We start from the raw sequence: 20,057 nt of genomic DNA, 5'->3' as shown, positions 1-20,057 counted from the left end.
CCAAGCCTTGGTTCATCCCAGCTGGACCAATTACGCCCTCCCCACTCCAGTGCCACTTACTGGGGCACAGGGACAAACCATACAAGACACAGCTGGGACAGATGTGCAGCTCCTGCTGCTGCTTCACTGTGCGAGATACAATGGCAGGCAGCAATATGCAGGTGCTGGCAGCTCCTCCAGCACAGGGCCCTGTGCAGGGCTGCTGAACCCCATCATGAGAGCAGTATGGCCCCCAGGGGGTGCAGTCTTTGGTCCTAGCAATGATCCTGGCAGTGATCGAGATGGAGGGAATGTTGAGTACCCCACTCCTGCCAGGCACCATCCCACTGTACAGCCAGGCAGGTGCGCAGTGTAGTGTTTATTTAACAGGCTAAGGGTAGCCCAGAGCAGGGGTAGCAATAGAGGGGGGTTACTGCTGGAGTACACAGGCAGGCATGGATGCTGCCTGAACCCTGGGCTGGGTAGTCCAGCTATGGGGCCACCCCAAACTGCTTCAGCCCACCTCCCTCCCCAAAAACGTTCACCCCCCTGCCCCAAGCTCCTGCTGGTTGCATTAAACCCCTGTGCAAAATCAGTATGAAGGCACCTGCTCATGCCATGGAGACAGATGGACAGTGGCGAGGGTGATACCTAAGTGCTATTTGTGCCTGTTTGCAGCACAGAGGGGTCAGGTACCCCATTTTGCCCTTAATGTGGTTTTTCCTCTATTAATCACTCCTGGTGTTGAGCTAGAAGCTACAAGTGAGGGCTGGATGAGGCTCAGTTGTCTCCATGCCCACAGCATTGGTGACAGAGAGTAGCTGCAGGCCTCAGTGTACTGGTCCCAGAATCCCATGCCCTGGCAGGGTACCATCCCAAGACACAGGTACACAGCACCTACTAGTACTCATCTCAGCACCCTGTGGTCCCTCAGCCAGCAGGGAGTGAGTTAAGAACCCGCTGGCTGGGGCCATTGTTTCTTACACAATGGGGAGGAAGAGGATGCTGGGGCTGAAATTCCTTCAGCTCCCACTGGACAGATGGACGTAGCTGGACAAACAGACATGACAGAGGGTGAACATATTTAACCCTTTCAGGTGCTGCATGAATAGTAGCTGGGGGGTGTTTAAGGCATGTGGTGCAGCACCAGATACGAGACAGGCACTGGTGTCCAGGAAAAGTTGGAGGGATCCTGCGGGCACAGAAAGACCCCTGAGTGGTGGTAGCATCTGGTCTTGTTGGGCCACAGGCTGCTGAGTGGCTAGAGCCCATGACAGCTCTGTGACACAACAGCCCCTGTCAGCACCTGGACTGGCAACTCCTCCCCTGCTCGATTAATCAGGAAAATAAATAAAAGGCAGGGGCTGGACAGATGGACAGACACAGGGGGAGCCACTAGGGGCTGGATCTGCTTTGGCAGCAAGCTGGTATCACAGCCAGGATCCTGAAGGGAGGCTGGGTAGGGGGCTAGCAGTCCTTGGAGGCCTGGCCAAGGCTCTCGCGCAGGCACCTGAGCTGCTCCTGGCCCAGCTTGATCTTCTCTTCCAGCTCCCGCTGCTCAGCAATTAGGGCCGACTTCATCTTGACGAAGTGCTGGTAGTCCTGGAGGTGCTCAGCAGGCAGGTACCGTGCCACCATGGCACCCACTGCCTCCTCCCGCCGCCCCACGTGCTCCTTCAGCTCTTTGGCATCCTCCAGCTGTGCCACCAGCAGCCGCTGCTTCTCCCGCAGAGCCAGCTGTGGAAAAGACAGCTGGCATTGGCAGGGCATCCTGCAGCCCAAAACCTCATGCGTGAGGGTCCCCTCTCCCATGCCTACCTTGTCCTCAGCAGGGGCGTGCGGCCCCAGGCTGCCCAGGGCAGTTTCTACCCGGGCCAGGCGCCCCGAGAGGGAGAGCAGGAGGTTGACCACCTTGTCCAGGTCACCCACGAAGAGGCGGTACTTGTCGAACTCCCCTGGGGTGCAGAGGGCTTGCAGACGGGCAGCCACATCCTCACCCAGTGCTCCATTGGCACTGATGTCCTCCTGCAGCCCCCGTTGTGCCTCCTGCAGCACCACCAGCTTGCGGCTCAGGCTCTCGATCAGCTGGAGCTGCCAGAGCAAAGGGGTCAGGGCTAGCTGGGACCACTCCCCATGGAATCAGGGGACTAGCACACAGGTGTAGGGGTGCTGTGCTGGGACCCACAGTACACAAGAACCTTGCGGTAACCCTGGTTCTCATGAGCTACTGGCAATTCCCAGTCCCCACAAGAATAGATCAATGTCTCAGACTCCATGTGCACCTAATGGATACCCCTGGTCCCTGTGGGCATCTGGGAACATCCCAGTCCCTGCCAAGCATCAAGCATTTGGAGATGCCGCTGGTCTCCACAAGCATCTGGTGAGACTCCCAGGTCCTGCAAGCACCTGACAATGCCCCTGTTCCTTGCAGACATCTGGCAATGTCCCAGCCCTGTGTCAATGTTCCCAGTTCCTGCAAACATCCAGCAATGACCCCTATGCCCTTGAGTGACTGGTGATGTCCTCCCAGGAGCAACCAATGATGCCTGAGTCCCTGTGAGCATCCAAAAATGCCCCCAGTCTCCATGAGTACCTGGCCAGGGCAGTGGGGAACCACAAGGGACTTGTCCCCACCACTGTCTGTACCTTCTTTTCCACCAGCTCATGGTCCACCTCCTCCTCATCCTCTGAGCTCCCCTCCACTACCTCTGGAAGTGCCTTAACCTTGTTGAGTGGCTCAGCTCTGCCCACTGCAACACCATAGTGCACTGGGAAGGAACTGGAGATGGCAGCACTCCTGGGAGGCGGTGAGATGGGCTCAAAACCTTTCCTGGGGAGAGAGATACAGCAATAAGCACTGGGGATGTCAGCCTGCCCTTGGTATGGGGCCCGGTGCTGTGCCAGCCCTACCTGTCCTGTGCCAGAGCCTCCAGGTGCCAGTCCTGCTGGAGACACTTCTGCCAGGCCTGTCGCTCCCCTGCCACCAGCAGCTCACCCATCACCTCAGTGGCGGTGCCAGGGGAAGCCAAGGGGGCCAGGACATTTGCCAGGGAATGGTCCCTGACAGCCACGTCCCACAGCCGTTCCTCGGAGTCCAGGCAGCGGGGCTGGGGCCAGCTGCCCTGGCAGCTCACCCCCTCCACTGCCCCAGAACCGGGCTTGAGTGCCTCCTGCAGGGCAGGACCAGAGCCACAATGCAGGGACAGGGAACACTCACCCACCCCATGGGGACTGGCACATCCCTGCTCCTGGTTCTGGATGAGCCTTTGGGGCTGCTCCTCCATCTCCCAGGACTGCTTCATCTTTGTCTGCTTCTCCCCAGCTCCTGACACCCTGCCAACACCAACCCAGGGCACGTCAGCTTCCCCGCCCAGATGTGGGGACAGGCAGTCAGGGCCATGCCAGGGAAAGAGGTCAGGGACACCCCACAGTGCAAAAAAACCCCTACAGGGTGCTCCAAGGGGTGGATTAGGATGCTCTGATACAAGGTTACAAGGGCCCACAAAAGCCCCTTCATGCGTCCCAGCTGTGCCTGCTTTCTCACTCCCACACCCATGCCACGGCACCACTTGCCTGCAAATCTCAGCGTTGGCAGCATCGGGCCCAGGAGTCCTGCGGAGTGATCTGGGGGGCTTGGGTCGGGACCAGGCACCTGGTGGAGCCGGGGGGCGAGCAGCATGCCCCCAGGACGGGCCTTTCTGCTCCCCGGTGAGGCTCTGTGACCTCTCCCTCACTGCCTCAGCAATGCTGCAGACTGGCACTGGGGCAGCAGAGGAGGCAGAGCCATGCCCAGCACCATCTGGTGGGTGTTTAGATGCCCGGCGCTGCCTGTACTTCTCCCAGTTGGGCGGAGGTGGGCGGGGAGGTGGGGGGCCCTTCTTTTTGGGAATGCTGGGAGGGTCCAGCTTGGCATGGAAAAAGTCCTTCTGGTCATGGCCCCAGGGGCTGGCAGGTTCCAGGTTGAGGTGGCTCTCAGAGAAGGCTCTGCCCCGTAGTGGGCGGTGCAGCAGATCCAGGGGTCTCTCAGGCGTGTGGGCCAGGTGGTCACTATCCCACAGAAGGTCATGCGTGGATGTGGCCCGGTAGCAGGGTGGCCACTCTGGCTCGGTGCTCTCAAGGGAGGTGTGGAATGGGCGAAACCTTGGGAAACCCAGTGGGTAGAGGGAGAGCTCACTAGGAAGAGAAGGAGGTACCCGTTCTCCCGCACACAGTCACCATCTGGCAGTTCAGGCCTATTATATGTTCATGTACATGGCAGTTCAGGCCCTCATTTACCCCAGCTAGTCATCCAGTGGTGGGAGAAGCCCAGGCTCATCCACTGGGCACTGGCCCCCTGGAGATGGCCCCACACCCCTGAGGAAGGGTAAGGAGGGACCACCTTTTCTCACACCCCTTTGTCCTGCGTGCCCCTCTCCTGCCTCGAAGGGCGCCATGCCAAGGATGGCCAAGGCAGTACGGGAGGCACTTTGTACATCCCCAGTCAAAATCATAGCAGTCCCCACATCCCCCTGGCAGAGGTCTCCATTGAATGGCACACACATCCCAGCACCATGGCATCTGGCATGGGCTCACCTGATGGACTGGCTGACTTTCCTGGTTATTCCAGGTGGTTCCCACTCATCCTGAGGAAATTCCTGTGTGTGGGGAAAAGCAGTGTGAAATCCCTGCCCCAGCACCTCCGTCCCATCCCCATGCAGGCACAGAAGACATGCAGGAGGTCTGCAGGGCCTATGGGGGCACAGTACCCTGCACTCCAGCTGAGGTCATGGTCCAGGGGTTGAAAGGGAATGCCAGTGCTGCACCCCTGCACAGTCTAGCAGGGTCACAGGGTGTTACTCACCGGGACAAAAGCTCTCCGGGGGGGCCAGGCATCACTGTCCTCTTGCCCAGGATGGGGGGCCAGGCAGCAGAAGTCACGGCAGCGCACCCAGGGCACAGGATGACAGCGGCAGGTGTGGCCACGGGGCAGTGGCGGTGGGCACGGGTCCCCTCTACAGTAGTGGCAGGGCTCAGGGCGCAGGGGAACCCCATAGGGGTAGGAGAAGCCCCGCAGGTAATCCAGCTCCCCTGGCCTCCCCAGTGGCTTGTAACAGTGGGGCTGCTCCCGGCAGCACTCAGCATAGGGGCCAGCAGAGCCAGGGCGGCTGGGTGAGGGGGGGTTGTAGGGCTGGTCCACAGAGAGGCGGCGGACATCTCGGTGCTCAGGGCCAGGGGGCTGGAAGGTGCCGGGATCACCTGCTGGCGGCTTGGTGTGCCTGGGTGGTGCCGGTTGGCTGCTCTCCTCAAAGAACCGTCGGCGGTCGGCAAAGGGCAGCAGGACCGCTTCGTCGCTGCCCCGTGGTGGGGAGCTGCAGGCCACCGGGCCTTGGCTGTAGCCCTCCAGTTCACTGGGGCTGGGCGAGTGTTGTGGCTGCAGCTTGTTCTCCGGGGACCAGCGCCAGCGGCCCCTGGCTGTTGGCACGACCTGCCCAGGGGATGGGGGCCCTTTGGAAGTTGGCACTGTGTCAGGAGTGGGGATACCCCGGTCTGCAGAGCGGCCAGTGTTCCTGCTGTCCTCACTTGGTGTGGGGCTGAGACACTCAGGCAGGGCAGGGGATTGCTCTGCCAGTACACTGCCCTCGGGGGGTTCCTCAGTCTCCTCCACTGGCTTCTCACCAGGTGAAGGTGCACCAGGATTCCGGCTCTTCTGCAGCTGGGCCTTGCGCCGCTGGATCTCATTGCGCAGGCTGGTGGCGAAGCGGTCGCTGCAGCGGCGCATCTGAGCAGAGCGGTGGGGAGGACCCCCAGCCCGCCGGGCCCCTCCCCGGCTCTCCTCCTCCACTGGCCCCTCAGTGCCGACTGATGGGCTGGCCCCCTGGCCATCCTGCCCACAGGCTTGCTGCAGCTCAGGGAAGCAGCGGCAGGGTGGTGGGCGGCAGCAAGGCTCTGAGCAGTGCGGGGGGTCCTGGGCAGCCCCTGTGGTTCCCCCCTGGCTGCCCTCAGGATGCAGCGGGGACAAGGTCCAGCGTTGCCCACTAGGGGCTGGTGAGGCTCGCTCACTGTTGGTGCCCAGCTGGAGGGAGCAGAGCTGGGAGGCGAGCAGTTGCTCAGGAGCACTGTGACGGTGCGATATGTGGCCCTTGACAGGGGACAGCAGTGGGTTGCCGCCTGTTGTCATGGCATCAGGCACTTGGTACATGCTGTCATCCAGGTATGGCTGGTTGTCAGACTCCATGCTCTTCCGCAGGAGTGGCTCAGCTGGGCATTGGTCTGGGTGGGAGCTCAGCATGTAATACTGGTCAGCAGAGAGACGGCTCTTTGTGGGGTATGGTGCCAGTGTCCTCCTGCCCACTACTTCTGCCTCCCCATCCCGCTGGCAGAGGAGGGTGTCAGAAATCCACCGGCCCTTGGCATGCAGCATGTCCGCTGACACCGATGCCTGGTGCCTGTCCCCTCTGCTAGCTGGGGCTGCCCGCAGGCTGTCCCGCCTGACAGGGGGCTGGGGAGGCACAGGTGCCCGCCAGGCCTCAGGGTGCCAGCTGGGAGATGGCTCAGCCCCTGTGGTCAGGTAGCGCCTGTCAGGGGCTTTGCAGGGGCCTTGGAGGCTGGAGTCGATGGACATGGCTTCTTCAGGACGGAGAGAGAGGGCGCAGTCAGAGGCGATGGAGCTGGCAGAGAATGAGCTGTAGGCCGAGTCCCGCTTGCTGTGGTACATGCCCTGGTCAACGGGTGAGGGGTCTCCTTCATAGCAGGCCTGGCTGGGATGGTCCAGGCTCTCCATGCTCCCGATGGAGCTGCTCCGGTCAGTGCTGCAGTGCCAGGACAGTGGGTTCCACTGCAGGGACAGCTTGCTGCTGCCTGGCCCCACGCCAGCGTTACAGGCATCTGCTGCTCCCCATCCAGCTCCACAGAGGAGCCCACCCCCACACATACACTCTCCCTGGGACAACGGAGCACAAGGAAGCACTGCCCCAAACCTGCCCTTCACCCCTAGGTTGGGGCCACCACCAAGGTTGCCTGGCACTCGCAAGTGGAGCAGGCAAAGGCAACACAGGGTGTTGTGTGACTCCAGCCACTTGAGATCTCCCAGCTCTGGCAGCGGGGGCAGTGGGACTAAGCAGCTCCTGTCTGTCTCCAGCAGAGCCACCACCCCTTCCTGCCGGGAGCCAGGAGTAAACAGCCAGGGGAAAGGGTAATGCAGGATGAGGAGGGATGCCCAACCGTAGTGTATGCCAGCACCTATGCCACCCCCACTGCCGCAACCCAAGAGGGTGTCCCGTCTGCCCCCTCCCCTTGCACAGTCTCCTAAATACCCACAGTGTCTCACCTGACATCACACCCTGAGGGCCAGGAGAGGCTGAAGGCATCAGCCGGGCAGTGCATGGTGGGGACGTCTGGGCGGCTTTCGGCAAGTTTGGTCACATGCCAGGAATGGGGCCGGAGGACGGGCACACTCCTCCTGCCAAGAGCAACAGCGGGAAAGGACAAGAATGGGGAGGAAGCCAGGCCAAGGAACCGGGGCTGAAGTCACTTCCTATGGGGCTTCCTGTCCCCCTCAGGCCAGCGCCCGCCCAAAGGGGATGGCAGCAAGGAGGGTCCAGCCTTGCAAGCACCCAGCTCTGGGCAAGGGGATCCCACAGCTCACCCAGCTAGCCAGAGCTCCCCAGACTGCAGCATCCCTGTTGCCGCGTCAACAAGGGACCAAGGACATGGCCCCTGCACAGCCCACAGGCAATGGCCTAAGCAGGGCAAGTGTCCCTGCTGGGACTAGACTGGCTCCACCAAGGGACACTGGGGCCACGTCTGTCTCCACTGCAAGCCTGACCTTCCCCCTTGTTCCTTTGTTCTTCAGCATCTGCAGCAAGCACCGGCCACATCGTGTCTCTGGGAAGAGTCCTGTGCTGATCCCTGTCCCACCCCTCACAGCATCCATAGGAGTCTCCAGTTCCCCCAGCACATGCCACTGCACCAACGTGGTCAGAAGCCACCTCCTGTATCTCCCAGCTGCCCAGTGCTGCCACAGCATCTACTGACTGGACAAGAGTGGCAAGCTGTGAGGTCAGCACAGGGACTTCCCAGAACCCCCAAACTCACCAGGGATGATGCTGAGCCCCAGCACAGTCCCGTGGGACCCCTGCCCCTTGGGCAATGCCCCTGTGCCGTCCCTGTCTCCGAATGCCGCTGGAGCTGGAGTCAGTCAGGATGCAGCCAGGGAATGGATGCAGTTGGAGGGGTTGGGGGGGAAGGGACTGCAAGGCCCAGCCCTGCCTCTTCTTCCTTTCCCAGGCAAGCAGGCAGGCAGGAGGCAGGCAGGCAGGAAGGGAGAGGAGCGGCCACACTCAAGGATACCGCCCAGCGAGGGGGTGGCGAGCCCGATGCACTGCCCTGGCTCTGCAGGCTGGGGAACCCCCAATCAGTGGGAGGGCACTGACAGAAGCAAAGGGGCTGCTCCCCACCCTGTCCCAGAAAGGTGCACTTCCAAGCTGGAGACAAAGGCACTCCAGGTTCCTACCAGTCCCCCAAGCAGGTAAAGCCCCACTAGCCCTCCCTGTGTCCCCTCCACAGTGCTGCCAACCTGCGAACGACCATCTTCAGAGTGCGGTAGGAGCCCTTGATGAGGATCAGGGCCTCCTGGCGCGATCCGTACAGCGGCGTTCCGCTGATGTTCACCAGCTCGTCACCTGGCTGCAGCCGGCGGGACAGCGCAGCCTTGCCCCCATCCTCCACCTGGGTGACAGAGAGGGGTGTCAAGGGGGGCACGGCCCAAAGAATATCCCAGGGGATGTTCTACAGCCACTGTGTATCAGGGGAGAAAGAGGCTTCGGAGAAGGTGCCTGAGCCCCAAGCACCACAGAGGGATGTGCGGGGCCAGGCTCTCCCCCTTTTCTGGTCACATGAATTTCTGAGCAAGGGAATCGGGAGGGGGAAGAAAGAAAAATGTCCCATCCCAGCAGATTCCCCTGCAGGCACAGGCAGCACAAGGGCCCTTTGTCCCATGTGGATGCCAACCGTCTGCTGCTGGTTCCAACCCCACATTGAGCTTGTCTGGGCACCCGTGGTGTTTTTGATACCCAAAGGATGCCATCCCACCCTATGTGCCCATAGGAAACAACAGTAGGGGAAGTGCTGAGTCCTGGCACATGCCTACCCTCCCTGACACCCATGGCCAAAATGAACCTGGCACCCTATACTGCTGTGCTTAGAGGAAGTAGGGCCGTGGTGCTGCCAGCACGAGACCCTGGCCCATGCTCTCTTTTCTTGCTGGTAGGTGCAGTTCTGGCAGCCCTGGGACAAGCAGTGCCCAGGTGTGCTAGGCAGAGTGCCCATTGCCGACAGTGATCTCTGCCCATCCTACCACTGCAATGGCCAGAGCTTGCCAAGTCCACACCGCAGGGCTGGCAAGCAACTGGAGCTGCTGCTGTAAGGTGGCAATAGCACAGGGTATGCAGGTGCATGGGGCAGGACCTGGGGTGCCCCATGCCTAGTGTGGATGTGGCAAGACCCTATAGCCACCCACAGGGCAGAACTACCTGGCCCCATGCTGGGGCTCCTGCACCCACCCTGCCCATAGGCTCTTCACTCTGCCCAGTTGCTCCCAGCGTGGCCAAGGAGTAAGCTCTGCTCACAGCACCTGCAGGGCCAGCCAGGGCAGCAGCCAGGCCCCAGTGCCAGGGAGCACACATGGCTTCCTAGCAGGTCAGTCACTGTGCATGTACATCTGGGCACCACTTTCCAGCCCTCATGCTGGACAGGGCTCAGGGGGCATTCCACTATCCCTGGACAAAATATCACCTTAGGAGAGCGGAAGGCAGGGGCAGCCAAGCCTCCTGCCCAGTGCAGCACTGCCCCATGGCCCTGTCTGGCACAGCTGTGCCCAGAACTGACACCTCTCCCATTTTTCACGTATCTTAGTACTGCAATGCCATGTCCAGGCTGGGCATGGCCCAATGTGCCTACCTGTACAGGCAGGCTATCCTCCTACCCAGATGTCAGCCATGGGGCTGCCTTCCTGGCAGGGGACCCTGACTGTCTGTGAGGGCTCCCAGTGCTACCATGCAGTCAGTGGAGCACCTGGGTTTACCCTCTGCCATGCTGCTGCCCACGACTGGGCACCAGCAGAGCATGCAAGACGGGCTGCACCTGCACCTCAGTCCTCTGTCCAGCCACGTGCCCACCCAATCCTTCCTGCTACTCACTTATAGGGGTGAATAAGTGGTGAAAGGTGTCCCCACTGCTGCAGGACACCACCAGGTCTGCACCCATGTCTGGGCCATCACATGCATCAGAATGGACAGGCTCAGTCCTGGCATCATTCACCAGGAGCTAAATTTGGCACAAACAGCCCCTTGTTCTGCCTTTGCTGCCAGTGAACTCAGCACTGGCAGCCAAACCCCACTGCCTGCTGCCCCGCCTGGCTAAGCCAGCCCAGGACACTTCCCTTACACCATCCCTGGAGTTCACTCTGTGCCCTAATGGTGGACACCAGATGGCTCACTGGAATGTCCCTGTCTGTCTCAGGAGAAACTTGGCTCAGGAGTTACAAGCAGAACGGTGCCAGAGTTGCACCCACCCTGTCCCACACCAACCTCCCTCCTTGCCCCCGACGTGCTCGGGAAAGCCTGTGCCGGAGGGCATTCGAAGACCCATGGAACGCTTAAGAGCGTGTGTGAGCAGCGCCGTGGGACTCTGCCACGGGAAGGGATCCTGCCCGGAGTGGGCTCAGAGGCCAAACTCTGTCACCGAGTGCGGGGACGCCCTTCCCTTTTCCGGCCCGCGTCCGCCGAGCCACAGTCAGGGGCCGGCTCCGCTCCGCACACATCTCGGCCGGCCGCAGCGGCGGAGTGGTGGTCCCGGGGGACCCTCCCCTGAATGCACAGAGCGCTGGAACAAGCCCCTTTTGTCTGCCGAGCACACGCGGTGGCGGCGTGTCCGTGGAAGCCGGGGGGGGGGGGGCCCGCAAGCCAACCCCCTTCTCAAAAGTGGTGAGGAACATCGCCGGGACCTCCCATCCCCTCCCCCGGCAACCGGCGGCAACCCACGGGAACCCCACCACTCCGAAGGCCGGCAGCGAGTGGGGACGCGGGCAGTAACTCCCTCGGTTCCCGCCCGGCTTCCCACCCGCCGGCGGTGCCACCTCAGGGCGCAGGACTGGGACCGGAGCCACTTTTCCAGCTCCCCCAGCCAGACCGCGCTGCCCGCGTCCCGCCGAGGGCGTGGAACGGCCCGGGGCTGCAGTCAGCCCGGCTCGAGGCAGCGAGCAGCCCCGGGGCCCTGAGCCTGGCCCGCCGCACCCCGGCTCAGCAGGACGGTGACACCGGGCGGGCAGGCGGCCAAATCGTCCGGCGACAGAGCCTAGTCCGGGCTCCGTGGAGGGGTGGTGACTGGAGTTCGCCTGGCCGCTGCCCGGCTCCCTGCGGGTCTCTCCACGAGTCTCCCTGCAGGGCGATGCACTGGCGGGGGCCGCGGGAATCGGTGACCCTCTGTGTGGTGAGACCGCAGGGGTCACCCTCCGCATTTGCTCACGGCTGAGGCCGAGCTCCACTGGACATGGCAGCCCGGCGCCAACTCCGTCCCGCGCACGGTCCTGCCCTGCGTTCCAGGGGTGCCGGGCCATGACGGGACGGACTCTGGCTCCTCCGCCGTGGCCCTAAACGTCCCCGCAGAGCCTGGTGCCTGGGGCGCTCATGGGCGCGGCACCGACGGATGGGCACACAGGGAACTGACCTCTCCCGGCTACGGCCCGCGGGACGGGACAGGGAAAGACGTGAAGGGGAATGTGGGGGCCGTCCCCGACGCCAGCCCAACGGATGTGCCAGAGGAATTTCTTCCTGCCGCCGGGCCCGAGCTGTCCCTCCGCCCCTCTCGCTCTCTTCCTCGCTGCTCTAAGTGGAGGGTGGCGGAGATCGTGTGTGCGAGTGGCCGCCCCCGTCCCGCCGCGCCAGGACACGAGATCCCGCGACCGGGGCTCCCCGCACCCCCGACGCCGCCGCGCCCCGGGTGTTCTCCCATCTCCCGCGCCCCCATCACGGGCGGGAGGCCCCTCATGGGGGAATGCCGCGAAACCCACGCGGGACTGTGCCAGCGGTGCCTACCTTAGAGACGATGAGGGGCTCGCCGTGCTCTAGCCCGCCGCGCAGCGTGAAGCCCCAGGGCGCGCCCCCCTGCAGCTGCACATGCACGTACTGGGGGGCGCCGGGCCGGCCCTCGGCGCGCTCCATGGCGGCTACAGCTACAGACCCATCGCGGCCCGGCCCCGAGCTGTGGAGGAAATGACACCCCCGCCCGCCCGGGCTGAGCGGCGCGGGGCGAGTGCGGGGCGGGGCGGGGCCGGCCCGCACCGGGACTGCTCCTCCGCCGCCAATGAGGCGTGGGGGGACGGCGGCGGCCGGCTCAGCTCGGCACGGCACGGCACGGCACGGCAGGGCACAGCTCATGGCATGGCTCTGCACACAATGGCACAGCACAGCAGTTTTCTACTCAGTAGCTTGGCATGCCATCCTTTATCCCAGGGACCTAAAGTGAGCTGCTCGGCTCAGCTTGGTACAGCCCAGCCAGCGTATTTCAATTCAGTCCAGCTCAGCCCAGCATGGCATGATATGGAAGGCTGGCAGACCTCAGTGCAGCACGACACAGCACAGCTCAGCGTGAGATGGTAGGGGGCCCAACATGGGTTAACTGGCCCAGCATGGCTCAGCCTGGTGTGCCTCCGTGCAGCTCAGATGGGTTGGCACATTCTGGCTTGGCTCAGCTCAGCTCAACATGACACAGGGCTGGCAAAGTTAAGTTTGGTACAGCGCAGAACAACTAGGGGCCTCATCTGGCTTAGCTCCACTTGGCCTGGCCCAGTTTTGTTCAGTGCAGTTCAGCTTGGTTGACTTGGACAAGCAGGGCTGGCACAGTTCAGCACAGCAGCAGAGCCTGGCCTGGCTTGACTTAGCTTGACCATGCAGAGTTCAGCTCAAAATGACCCAGTTTGGTTCAGCACAATATGGGAAACCCTCACCAATAGGGCCTGCACAGCACAGCTTAGCCTGGCATGGTGGAAGTTTGACAGCACTTAAGAAGGCATGAGGGGATAGCAGTAGGGTGATGCAGCCTCCTCCAGCTCCCCACCGTGCAGTCACACTGGCGCCCCAAGCTCCACTGCCTGCAGGCCAGCACATGCTGCTGGCTCCTGTCTGACCTACCCATGTCAGCCCCCATCCTGTCCATACCCTGCTGGGCACCTTAGGGTGTGCATCGCAGTTTGGCCGTTCTTCACCGTTGTCTTTTACCTGCCAGATCCAGGAGAGGCAAGCTGTGATGCTTGGGGGAAATTGAGGCAGGGGGAGGAGATGGCGGATGGCAGCCGGGAATGGTGGGAATGGATCTGTACGGATTCTCGGGGGAGCCCCAGAGTCCTGCTCCTCCCCTTCCCGCCTGGGGCCACGACTCTTACTCATCTCCTACCCAGACAACACAGCAGCCCACCTAGAAAGCTCTATTCTGCAAGCAGTGCCTGCTGCCCCTGGTTGCCTGCCACGGCCCCTGGAGGGTTTGGCTTGCAGTGCCAGGCTGGTGAGCCACCCTAGGCTTGTTCATTCCCAGTGCTGGAAGGGTCTCAAGCTTTTCTTGGTAGCCCCTGTCCACAAACGCCTGCCTTGAACTCTGCCTGCTCCCTGTGCAGCCCAGCTGCAGGCACCCCAGTACAGCCAGAGTGCCACAGGGTGGAGTGGTAGGTACCTGGGCTATTTGTAGTGCTGGAGCCCACCCAGGAGAGATGCATGTTCCCCTCCCCATACAGCCTTGACATGTCTACACCCCCGACCCAAATCTGCTCTCCCCTATGATCTTCCCAGCTGCCTTGTCAGGCCCCCCCACTCATGACTGGCTGCTGCCATGCCTGAACTTCTGCCAACTTTCACTGCCCCTTGTGCACTTTCCCAAATGAGTAACCGGGGCTGCCTAACCAGGTGAGAGGGCTCCTGTGCCCTGGCTCATCACATAGCCCCACAGCCCGTTTAGCACCATATACATCTCCACACAGCCCTCCCAGCCCTTAGCACTCTGCCCAGGTGGGACCAGGAAGGGTACACAGCAGACACCAGCACAACCTCCCCAGCTCTTGCCATGTCCCTATGTCTGTACCAGTGATTCCCAGCCAGCGTGCTCACCCCCTGGCTGTTTCTATCTCAGCAGGAGAGCAGCAGTGTAGTGTGGGTATGGGCACAACACCAGGGGCTCTGGAGGTGGCACTGGCTGCAGCTGCCCACACCACACTCTGTAAAAGTGGGCATTCTGATGGTGATAGCAGGGTGATGCCTACAGTGGGATACTGCTGGCCTGCCCAGACATATTTAGCACTGCTAAATAAATATGCTGGGCTCAGGGTCATTCTGCTCACCCATGTGCCTTAGTGCCGGCTGGGCAGAGTGAGGCACTGGGAAGCCTGGCTGTGCTGCATGGCTGTTGGAGAACAGAACCCTAGGTTCTGTGCCTGCTTGGGACAGTGAAGACCAGCTTGCAGCAACAGGCACAAAGGTGCCGAGCCACTGCTGGAGAGTCAGTACAGAGTGGAGGGAGCTGGAGGAATTCTCACTGCATTAAAGCACCCTCACAAGCTCTGTCTGGCCCCATTCCCCTGGAACCCAGGGAGCTCCTGCCTCTTTAAAACCTGATTGAGTCCATGCATTTAAAATGGGCCAGGGCAGGAACCTCCTACCCTGTAGGTGGAGGCTAAGCCAGGAGCAGGTGGGCTGAGTGAGCTGGTTCTCCTGTCTCACTCCCTTACCCCAGCCCCTTCACAGCAAGGCTCTGCCAGGCTAGCTTTATTCCTGGTCTGGGTTTTAGTCTGGAATTTGTACCCTTTTTTGGCTATATAATCACCCCACCTTTTTGTTCTTGTGCCAAGCTGAAGCAGCTGGTATGGTTGTCCTGTTTTGATAGGAGCTGGAAACATCCTGGGATCCTTTTGCTGGTGCCCACAGTCAGCTCTGCCTCTCAAGTGGGGAGAAGCATGACTGCAGGTTCTCTCTAATTCTTCTGCTGGACAGCCCCAGCTTGTCCTAGTTACCTGCTCCTTCCCCAAACACACATTCACCTATCATGGCTATGCCCTACCCTTTCACCAGCCTCCTCCTCCTCCTTGTTGTGCCCCTTTCCCAGGCTGCAAAACAGTCCCCACTGCCCCTTGGCTCTCTGCCTGCTGTCCCCACCCTGCCCCTCCTGCAGGCCCTGCAAACACGGGCTCCAGGCAGCCCAGGCTGGAAAATGGGGCCAGCCAGTGGGCAGCCCCTGCGCTACATGCTGAATCTGTACCGGCGTGCTGCTGACCGTGAAGGCCGGCCCCGCCGGAGCCTGGGCACCAACACCATCCGCCTGGTCCAGGCCAGTTCCCATGGAGGTCAGCCCTGGGCAGGTAAGGAACCGGTGGGCACTAAGGATTGTATGGGGCCTTAGCAGAGCTAGCAGGGTAGGCTTGAGCTCGGAATGCAAGATCTCTTGCCTGCTTCCTTCCCCCTCTTTATATTGTCCTGGCTGGGGTTGCTCTTGGCCACGGGGTTCCACTTGGCAGGAGTTAAGGCTTTGCCTCAGAGGTGAGATGGACAAATGCATTGCTGACCCTTGCACGCCCTTTTCTCTTTCCCACCCTGCCTGATGCTGTGCCAAGCTTGTGGTGCGGGTGCAGAGGATGGGAAATGTTACAGATTCTCTTTGCCCTTCATGCCACCAGCAAGCCTTGGCTCATGGTTTCTGTTTGCTGCAACTTCTGTGTTGTGCTTGGGTAGGTGGTTGTCACAGGCTCTGCTGTGCTGTGTGGGGCTGTGGCAGCACCATGAGAAAAAGGGGTGCTGCACAGTGCCTCCTGCACTATGCTAAGGGAGTACTGGTCACTGCTTCTCTGCAGGTCGGTGGTACTTGCAGGCCCTCACCTACCACCTGGAGGGCCAGCCAGAGGCCGAGCACCTCCTCAGAGCCACTGTGGTCTACCTGCCAAGTCTGTCACTGGCCCATGGTCGCCTTCTCTGTGCTCTGGAGCTGGTAGTGGCCAGTGAGGCACCCAGGTTGCTGCTCAGCCCTCCTGCCCGTACCCACCGTGGCTGGGCTGAAGTTGACGTCACCCCTTACCTGGTGCTGGGGAACAGCAGCATGGGGAGCCTGGCATTGCGGCATGTCTGCGTGCATGCAGGCCGAGCAGGAGGCCACAATGTCCCAGTGGCCCCTGGCCATCCTTTCCTTCTTCTCTACCTTAATGATACCCAGGCAGGGTTGGCACCTCCGGCAGCAGAGCCTCATCGACACCGACGTGATACAGGGACATTGGCTCATGACCTGCCCCACTACCTGCGGGAGCAGGGAGGGGAGAAGAGCGACTGTTCCCTCCGCCCCTTCCCTGTCAGTTTTGCACAGCTGGGCTGGGACCACTGGATCATTGCTCCGCACCGCTACAACCCACGCTACTGCAAGGGCACCTGTCCCCACCTGCTCCGCTATGACTACCACGCACCCAATCATGCTGTGGTGCAGAGCTTCGTTCATGAGCTTGTGGATGCCAATGTGCCCCGGCCCTCCTGTGTGCCCTACCGCTACAGCCCCATCAGTGTCCTCATGATTGAGCGTAATGGAGGCATACTGTACAAGGAGTACGAGAATATGATTGCAGAGTCATGCACTTGCCGGTAATTTCCACTGCCCCAGCACATCACCCCTGGGCTCTGCCTCTTCCTGCAGATCTGGACTTTAGGGTTTTTCTTGCTCTGCCTGGGGCTCACTCGGCTCATGTCCCCTCCCCATGCTGTGCTGCTCAGTGGGGAAGTTTTACAATGGCAATTTTATGTAAATTGTGGATTTTTAAAGGCAGGAACCTGTGCTGGGGTGGTTGCCCCATGGCATCTGTCCTTCCTGCAGCCCCCATGGCTGCTGCCTGGTTTTGGTGGGCAGGGGGGCTTGGCCTGATGTTCTCAGAGATGAGCTGTGTCCCTAAACTGGAGTATGAAGCTCTTAGGAGGTGGTTGGGAGTCTCCTGGTGGAGCCAGGGCAGGAAGGGTAAGAAGCCCAGGTGTCTCTGTGCTTTGCATTTGACACATTGGTGGTGTCAGGATCTGATGTGACCCTGCCTGTGGCATTCCTTCCCAACTCACATGCACCCCATCCCTACCTAGCCTCAACTGCAGAGGCATCTCGCCAGGCTGAGAATTTGGGCTGGAGGGAGGAAGCTTCTCTGAGTGGTTCTGCTCTGGAAGGGCTATGAAAAACTGGAAGGACCTGAGCTGTTATTTCTGCTTCCAATGTTAGAGGCCAAGGCAGCTGCCTGTGCTGGGCTCTGCCTGCTGTTTCCTCTGACACACTTGTTCTTCAGCTCCAAGTTTGCCCTCTGGCAGGGCTCAGGTCTCATTCTATCCCAGAGACTCCTGTTGCAGATGTCTCTCTACCTTCTTGCACTCTTGCAGTCACACAGGCCTTGGGCTCTGCTGTGCTCCTGGCATGTCCCTGTTCCCAGAAGGGTCAGTCCTGCTCTCAGCACCCTTGCTGCCTGACTTTCCTCTATTTATTGCTTGACTGTGAATAAATAAACTGTTTGATTTTGCTAAAGACTATCTTGGCCTGTTCTTGCACTTGCAGCAGGTGCCCACTGGGATAGTCCCATAGGTTGTATCCCTGTGCAACTGCCCTTGTGCTTTCACTGGAGGGGGTGGGTGCAGGGGTAAATCCCAGCTGGTTCAAGCAGGGCCTATGAGAAGTGCCTCCCCTGGAGCATTGACCTGCCCTAGTGCAGAGGAGACCAGATGTGGCTGCAGGCAGCTGCCTCCATGGGACTGGGAACAAGAGAGGCCCTACACCCCTCTGTAGGGGGAAAGTCCTAAGGGACAATGGAGGGGCAATGAGCCAGGTCTCCTGGGGCTATCTGTTGCCATGGCCAAGGCATTTCTCTGCCTGAGCTGTCCTGGGTAGGTGTTTGCGAGCAAACCTGCCTTGCTGGATATGGTGCCCTGTTTGCACTGCTGGAGCAAAATTTCCATTCTTTGAGCAGCAAGGCATAGGTGGCAGTCATCATCCTTGGCACTGGAACCTGGGGGCCCTGTCACCTGGGTGCTGTTTCTCCACAGCTCATGGCTCTTGCCAGGGTCTCCTCTTGCTTGGGATCCAGCCCCATCTGTTATTGCTGACCCAACTCTACTGGGATGTTTCAGCACTTTAATTTTTCCCATGAGTGTTTGCTGTTGGATGGGGTGCTGTCAACTCCAATCCCTCCCTTTCCTGCCAGTCTCCAAGTTTCTTTCCCATCCCGAAAGAGTGAGAAACCACAGAACCCCAGGCTCCTCTCCTGCCCTTTGTCCCCAGTTAGCCACATCTTGGTCATGAGTGGAGAATGTCTTTGGCTTTTTTTTTTTGGAAGCTCACAGGTCTGAGCCCAAGCAATCATTAAGCATGTGGTGTTGACTCATTCAGGCAAGTGATGATAAAAGACACAGAGAGTGGCATGCTCCCAGCCCTGGATGCAGTGCCACCCCCCCTCCCCCCCTTAACTCTAACCTGTTGCCAGCACCCCTTGAACTAGCTGTGCACCTGGAGAGGAGTGAGCACTGGAGACTGTGGCCCCAGCCCTGTGTCCTCGTATGCACTGCGCCAACAGGCTCTTGTATCTCTTGGGATGGGCCCCTTCCCTGAGTACCTATGAGGGCCCAGGGGCTGCTCCAGAAGCAGGATCTCCTCTGTGCTGGTTGTGGGACAGGTGCTACCACAGAGATGGAGGAGCAGTGATTCAGGGAAAGATTCACTGTCCCTGGATGACCTTGGCGCTGTGACTGCCAGGTGTAGGGTGCAGTGATCCCAGCCTGCTGTCTGGGTCCACCTTGCAGGGAGAATGGTCCTGCAGATCCTGCAGCTCTGTGAGCCCCTTGGAGACAGCCTGGCATCCTACTGGGGGACACCAGGAGTCCTGGCTTTGGGGACATACACCCAACCCGCCCTCAGGCAGGGTTCTTGTCTGTGGAGCTTAACTGGCCCCTCTCTTTCCCCCAGGCCAGCTAATGCATCCCTGTTCCCTTCTGCCTTGTTCCCAGCTCTTTCTCCTGCCCCAAATCCCACACTGAGCCTTTGCTTTGCTTCCACAGGGTGCCCATTCACTATCCCTTCTGCTGCCCCTCCTAAGTGAGCATTCCACATCCTCTAGGCTGGCACTGGGCAGAGAGGGGACGTGTCCCATGTGCCCTTGCAGTGCTGGGGCAAATCTGGGCTGGGCACAGGATGGGGGCACCAGGATGGAGGTCACCCATCTGTGGAGAGCAGCTACTCCCCAGGAACCCTGCCAGGGACTATAGCTGGATGCGAACGGTGATGGCCAGGATCCAGATGCCTCACGGATGCCCTGCAGCTGGGGTAGGGGGGTAACAAGGAGTTATTTCTCTGCCCAGGTCCACTATTTGTGCAGGACCTGGGAGGAGCAGTGCCTGGTGGAGGCACCTGACAGATGGAGTTTGCAGCACTTTGGAAGCCTCAGCACTCAGAATGGCTGACAGGGCCAGTGCAGGCCCCACTACAATCAACATCAGCCTGGCACTACTCCTCTCCCTTCTCTTGCTTCTTTCCAGTTCCCTCCAGGTGGGTCTGGACAGGAGGGGCAGGTGCTAGGAGACTCAGGACACCCCTCCCTACCCTATATGCCACTTTGGGTGCTCCAGGAGCCCCAGGGGCTGGGGGGGGGGGGGGGGGGGCACATGCCCCACACAACGTCATTCTAGAGGATGGAGGTCAACAGACTCCTGGGTGCCCACTGCTAGCACAACACTGAGTGTGTCATCAGGGCCTGCAGTGACTGGGGACCCCTGCTCATCCCCTGCATCACCCCCTGCCTACATCCCTGGGACTCATCATGTCTCTCATCCCTACAAGCCCTGTGACCCACTTCATGTAACCTGATGTCCCCAGCCATGGGGCCTCACAAGTACCCAAACCCCACCAACTCTGGGAGTTCTTGACCCTGGTACCCTCACCCCTACACCATTCCCCACTGCCCACACTCCAGGGTCCTCCTGTGCACACCACAGTGGTGTCCTCCAGTTCCAGTGACTCCAGCCTAAGCAGCCCCTCAGCAGAGCCCAGCTTTGGCTGGGCACCCC

The 20,057-nt window shown here is 60.6% G+C and overlaps 2 protein-coding genes across 2 annotated transcripts; one reads left to right on the top strand and one right to left on the bottom strand.

The window, feature by feature from the left end:
- Positions 1 to 553: 553 nt before the first annotated feature.
- Positions 554 to 12,176, bottom strand: SHROOM4 (shroom family member 4). Its single transcript, XM_062503048.1, has 11 exons — positions 12,051 to 12,176; positions 8,534 to 8,685; positions 8,053 to 8,235; positions 7,286 to 7,417; positions 4,820 to 6,767; positions 4,552 to 4,613; positions 3,553 to 4,152; positions 2,890 to 3,312; positions 2,626 to 2,809; positions 1,798 to 2,070; positions 554 to 1,716 (listed from the first exon to the last, which is right to left on the bottom strand). Exons 1-11 carry the CDS (start codon positions 12,174 to 12,176, stop codon positions 1,447 to 1,449), a joined length of 4,353 nt encoding a protein of 1,450 aa, XP_062359032.1. The 3' UTR covers positions 554 to 1,446.
- A 2,866-nt stretch (positions 12,177 to 15,042) lies between these two features.
- BMP15 (bone morphogenetic protein 15) lies at positions 15,043 to 16,620 on the top strand. Its single transcript, XM_062503182.1, has 2 exons — positions 15,043 to 15,355; positions 15,845 to 16,620. Exons 1-2 carry the CDS (start codon positions 15,043 to 15,045, stop codon positions 16,618 to 16,620), a joined length of 1,089 nt encoding a protein of 362 aa, XP_062359166.1.
- The last annotated feature ends 3,437 nt before the right edge of the window (positions 16,621 to 20,057 follow it).

This window comes from Cinclus cinclus, chromosome 15 (assembly GCF_963662255.1).
Source record: "Cinclus cinclus chromosome 15, bCinCin1.1, whole genome shotgun sequence".
Lineage (NCBI taxonomy): Eukaryota > Metazoa > Chordata > Aves > Passeriformes > Cinclidae > Cinclus > Cinclus cinclus.
The sequence above is the reverse complement of the archived record's forward strand: the minus strand, read 5'-3'. Positions and strand labels throughout refer to the sequence as shown.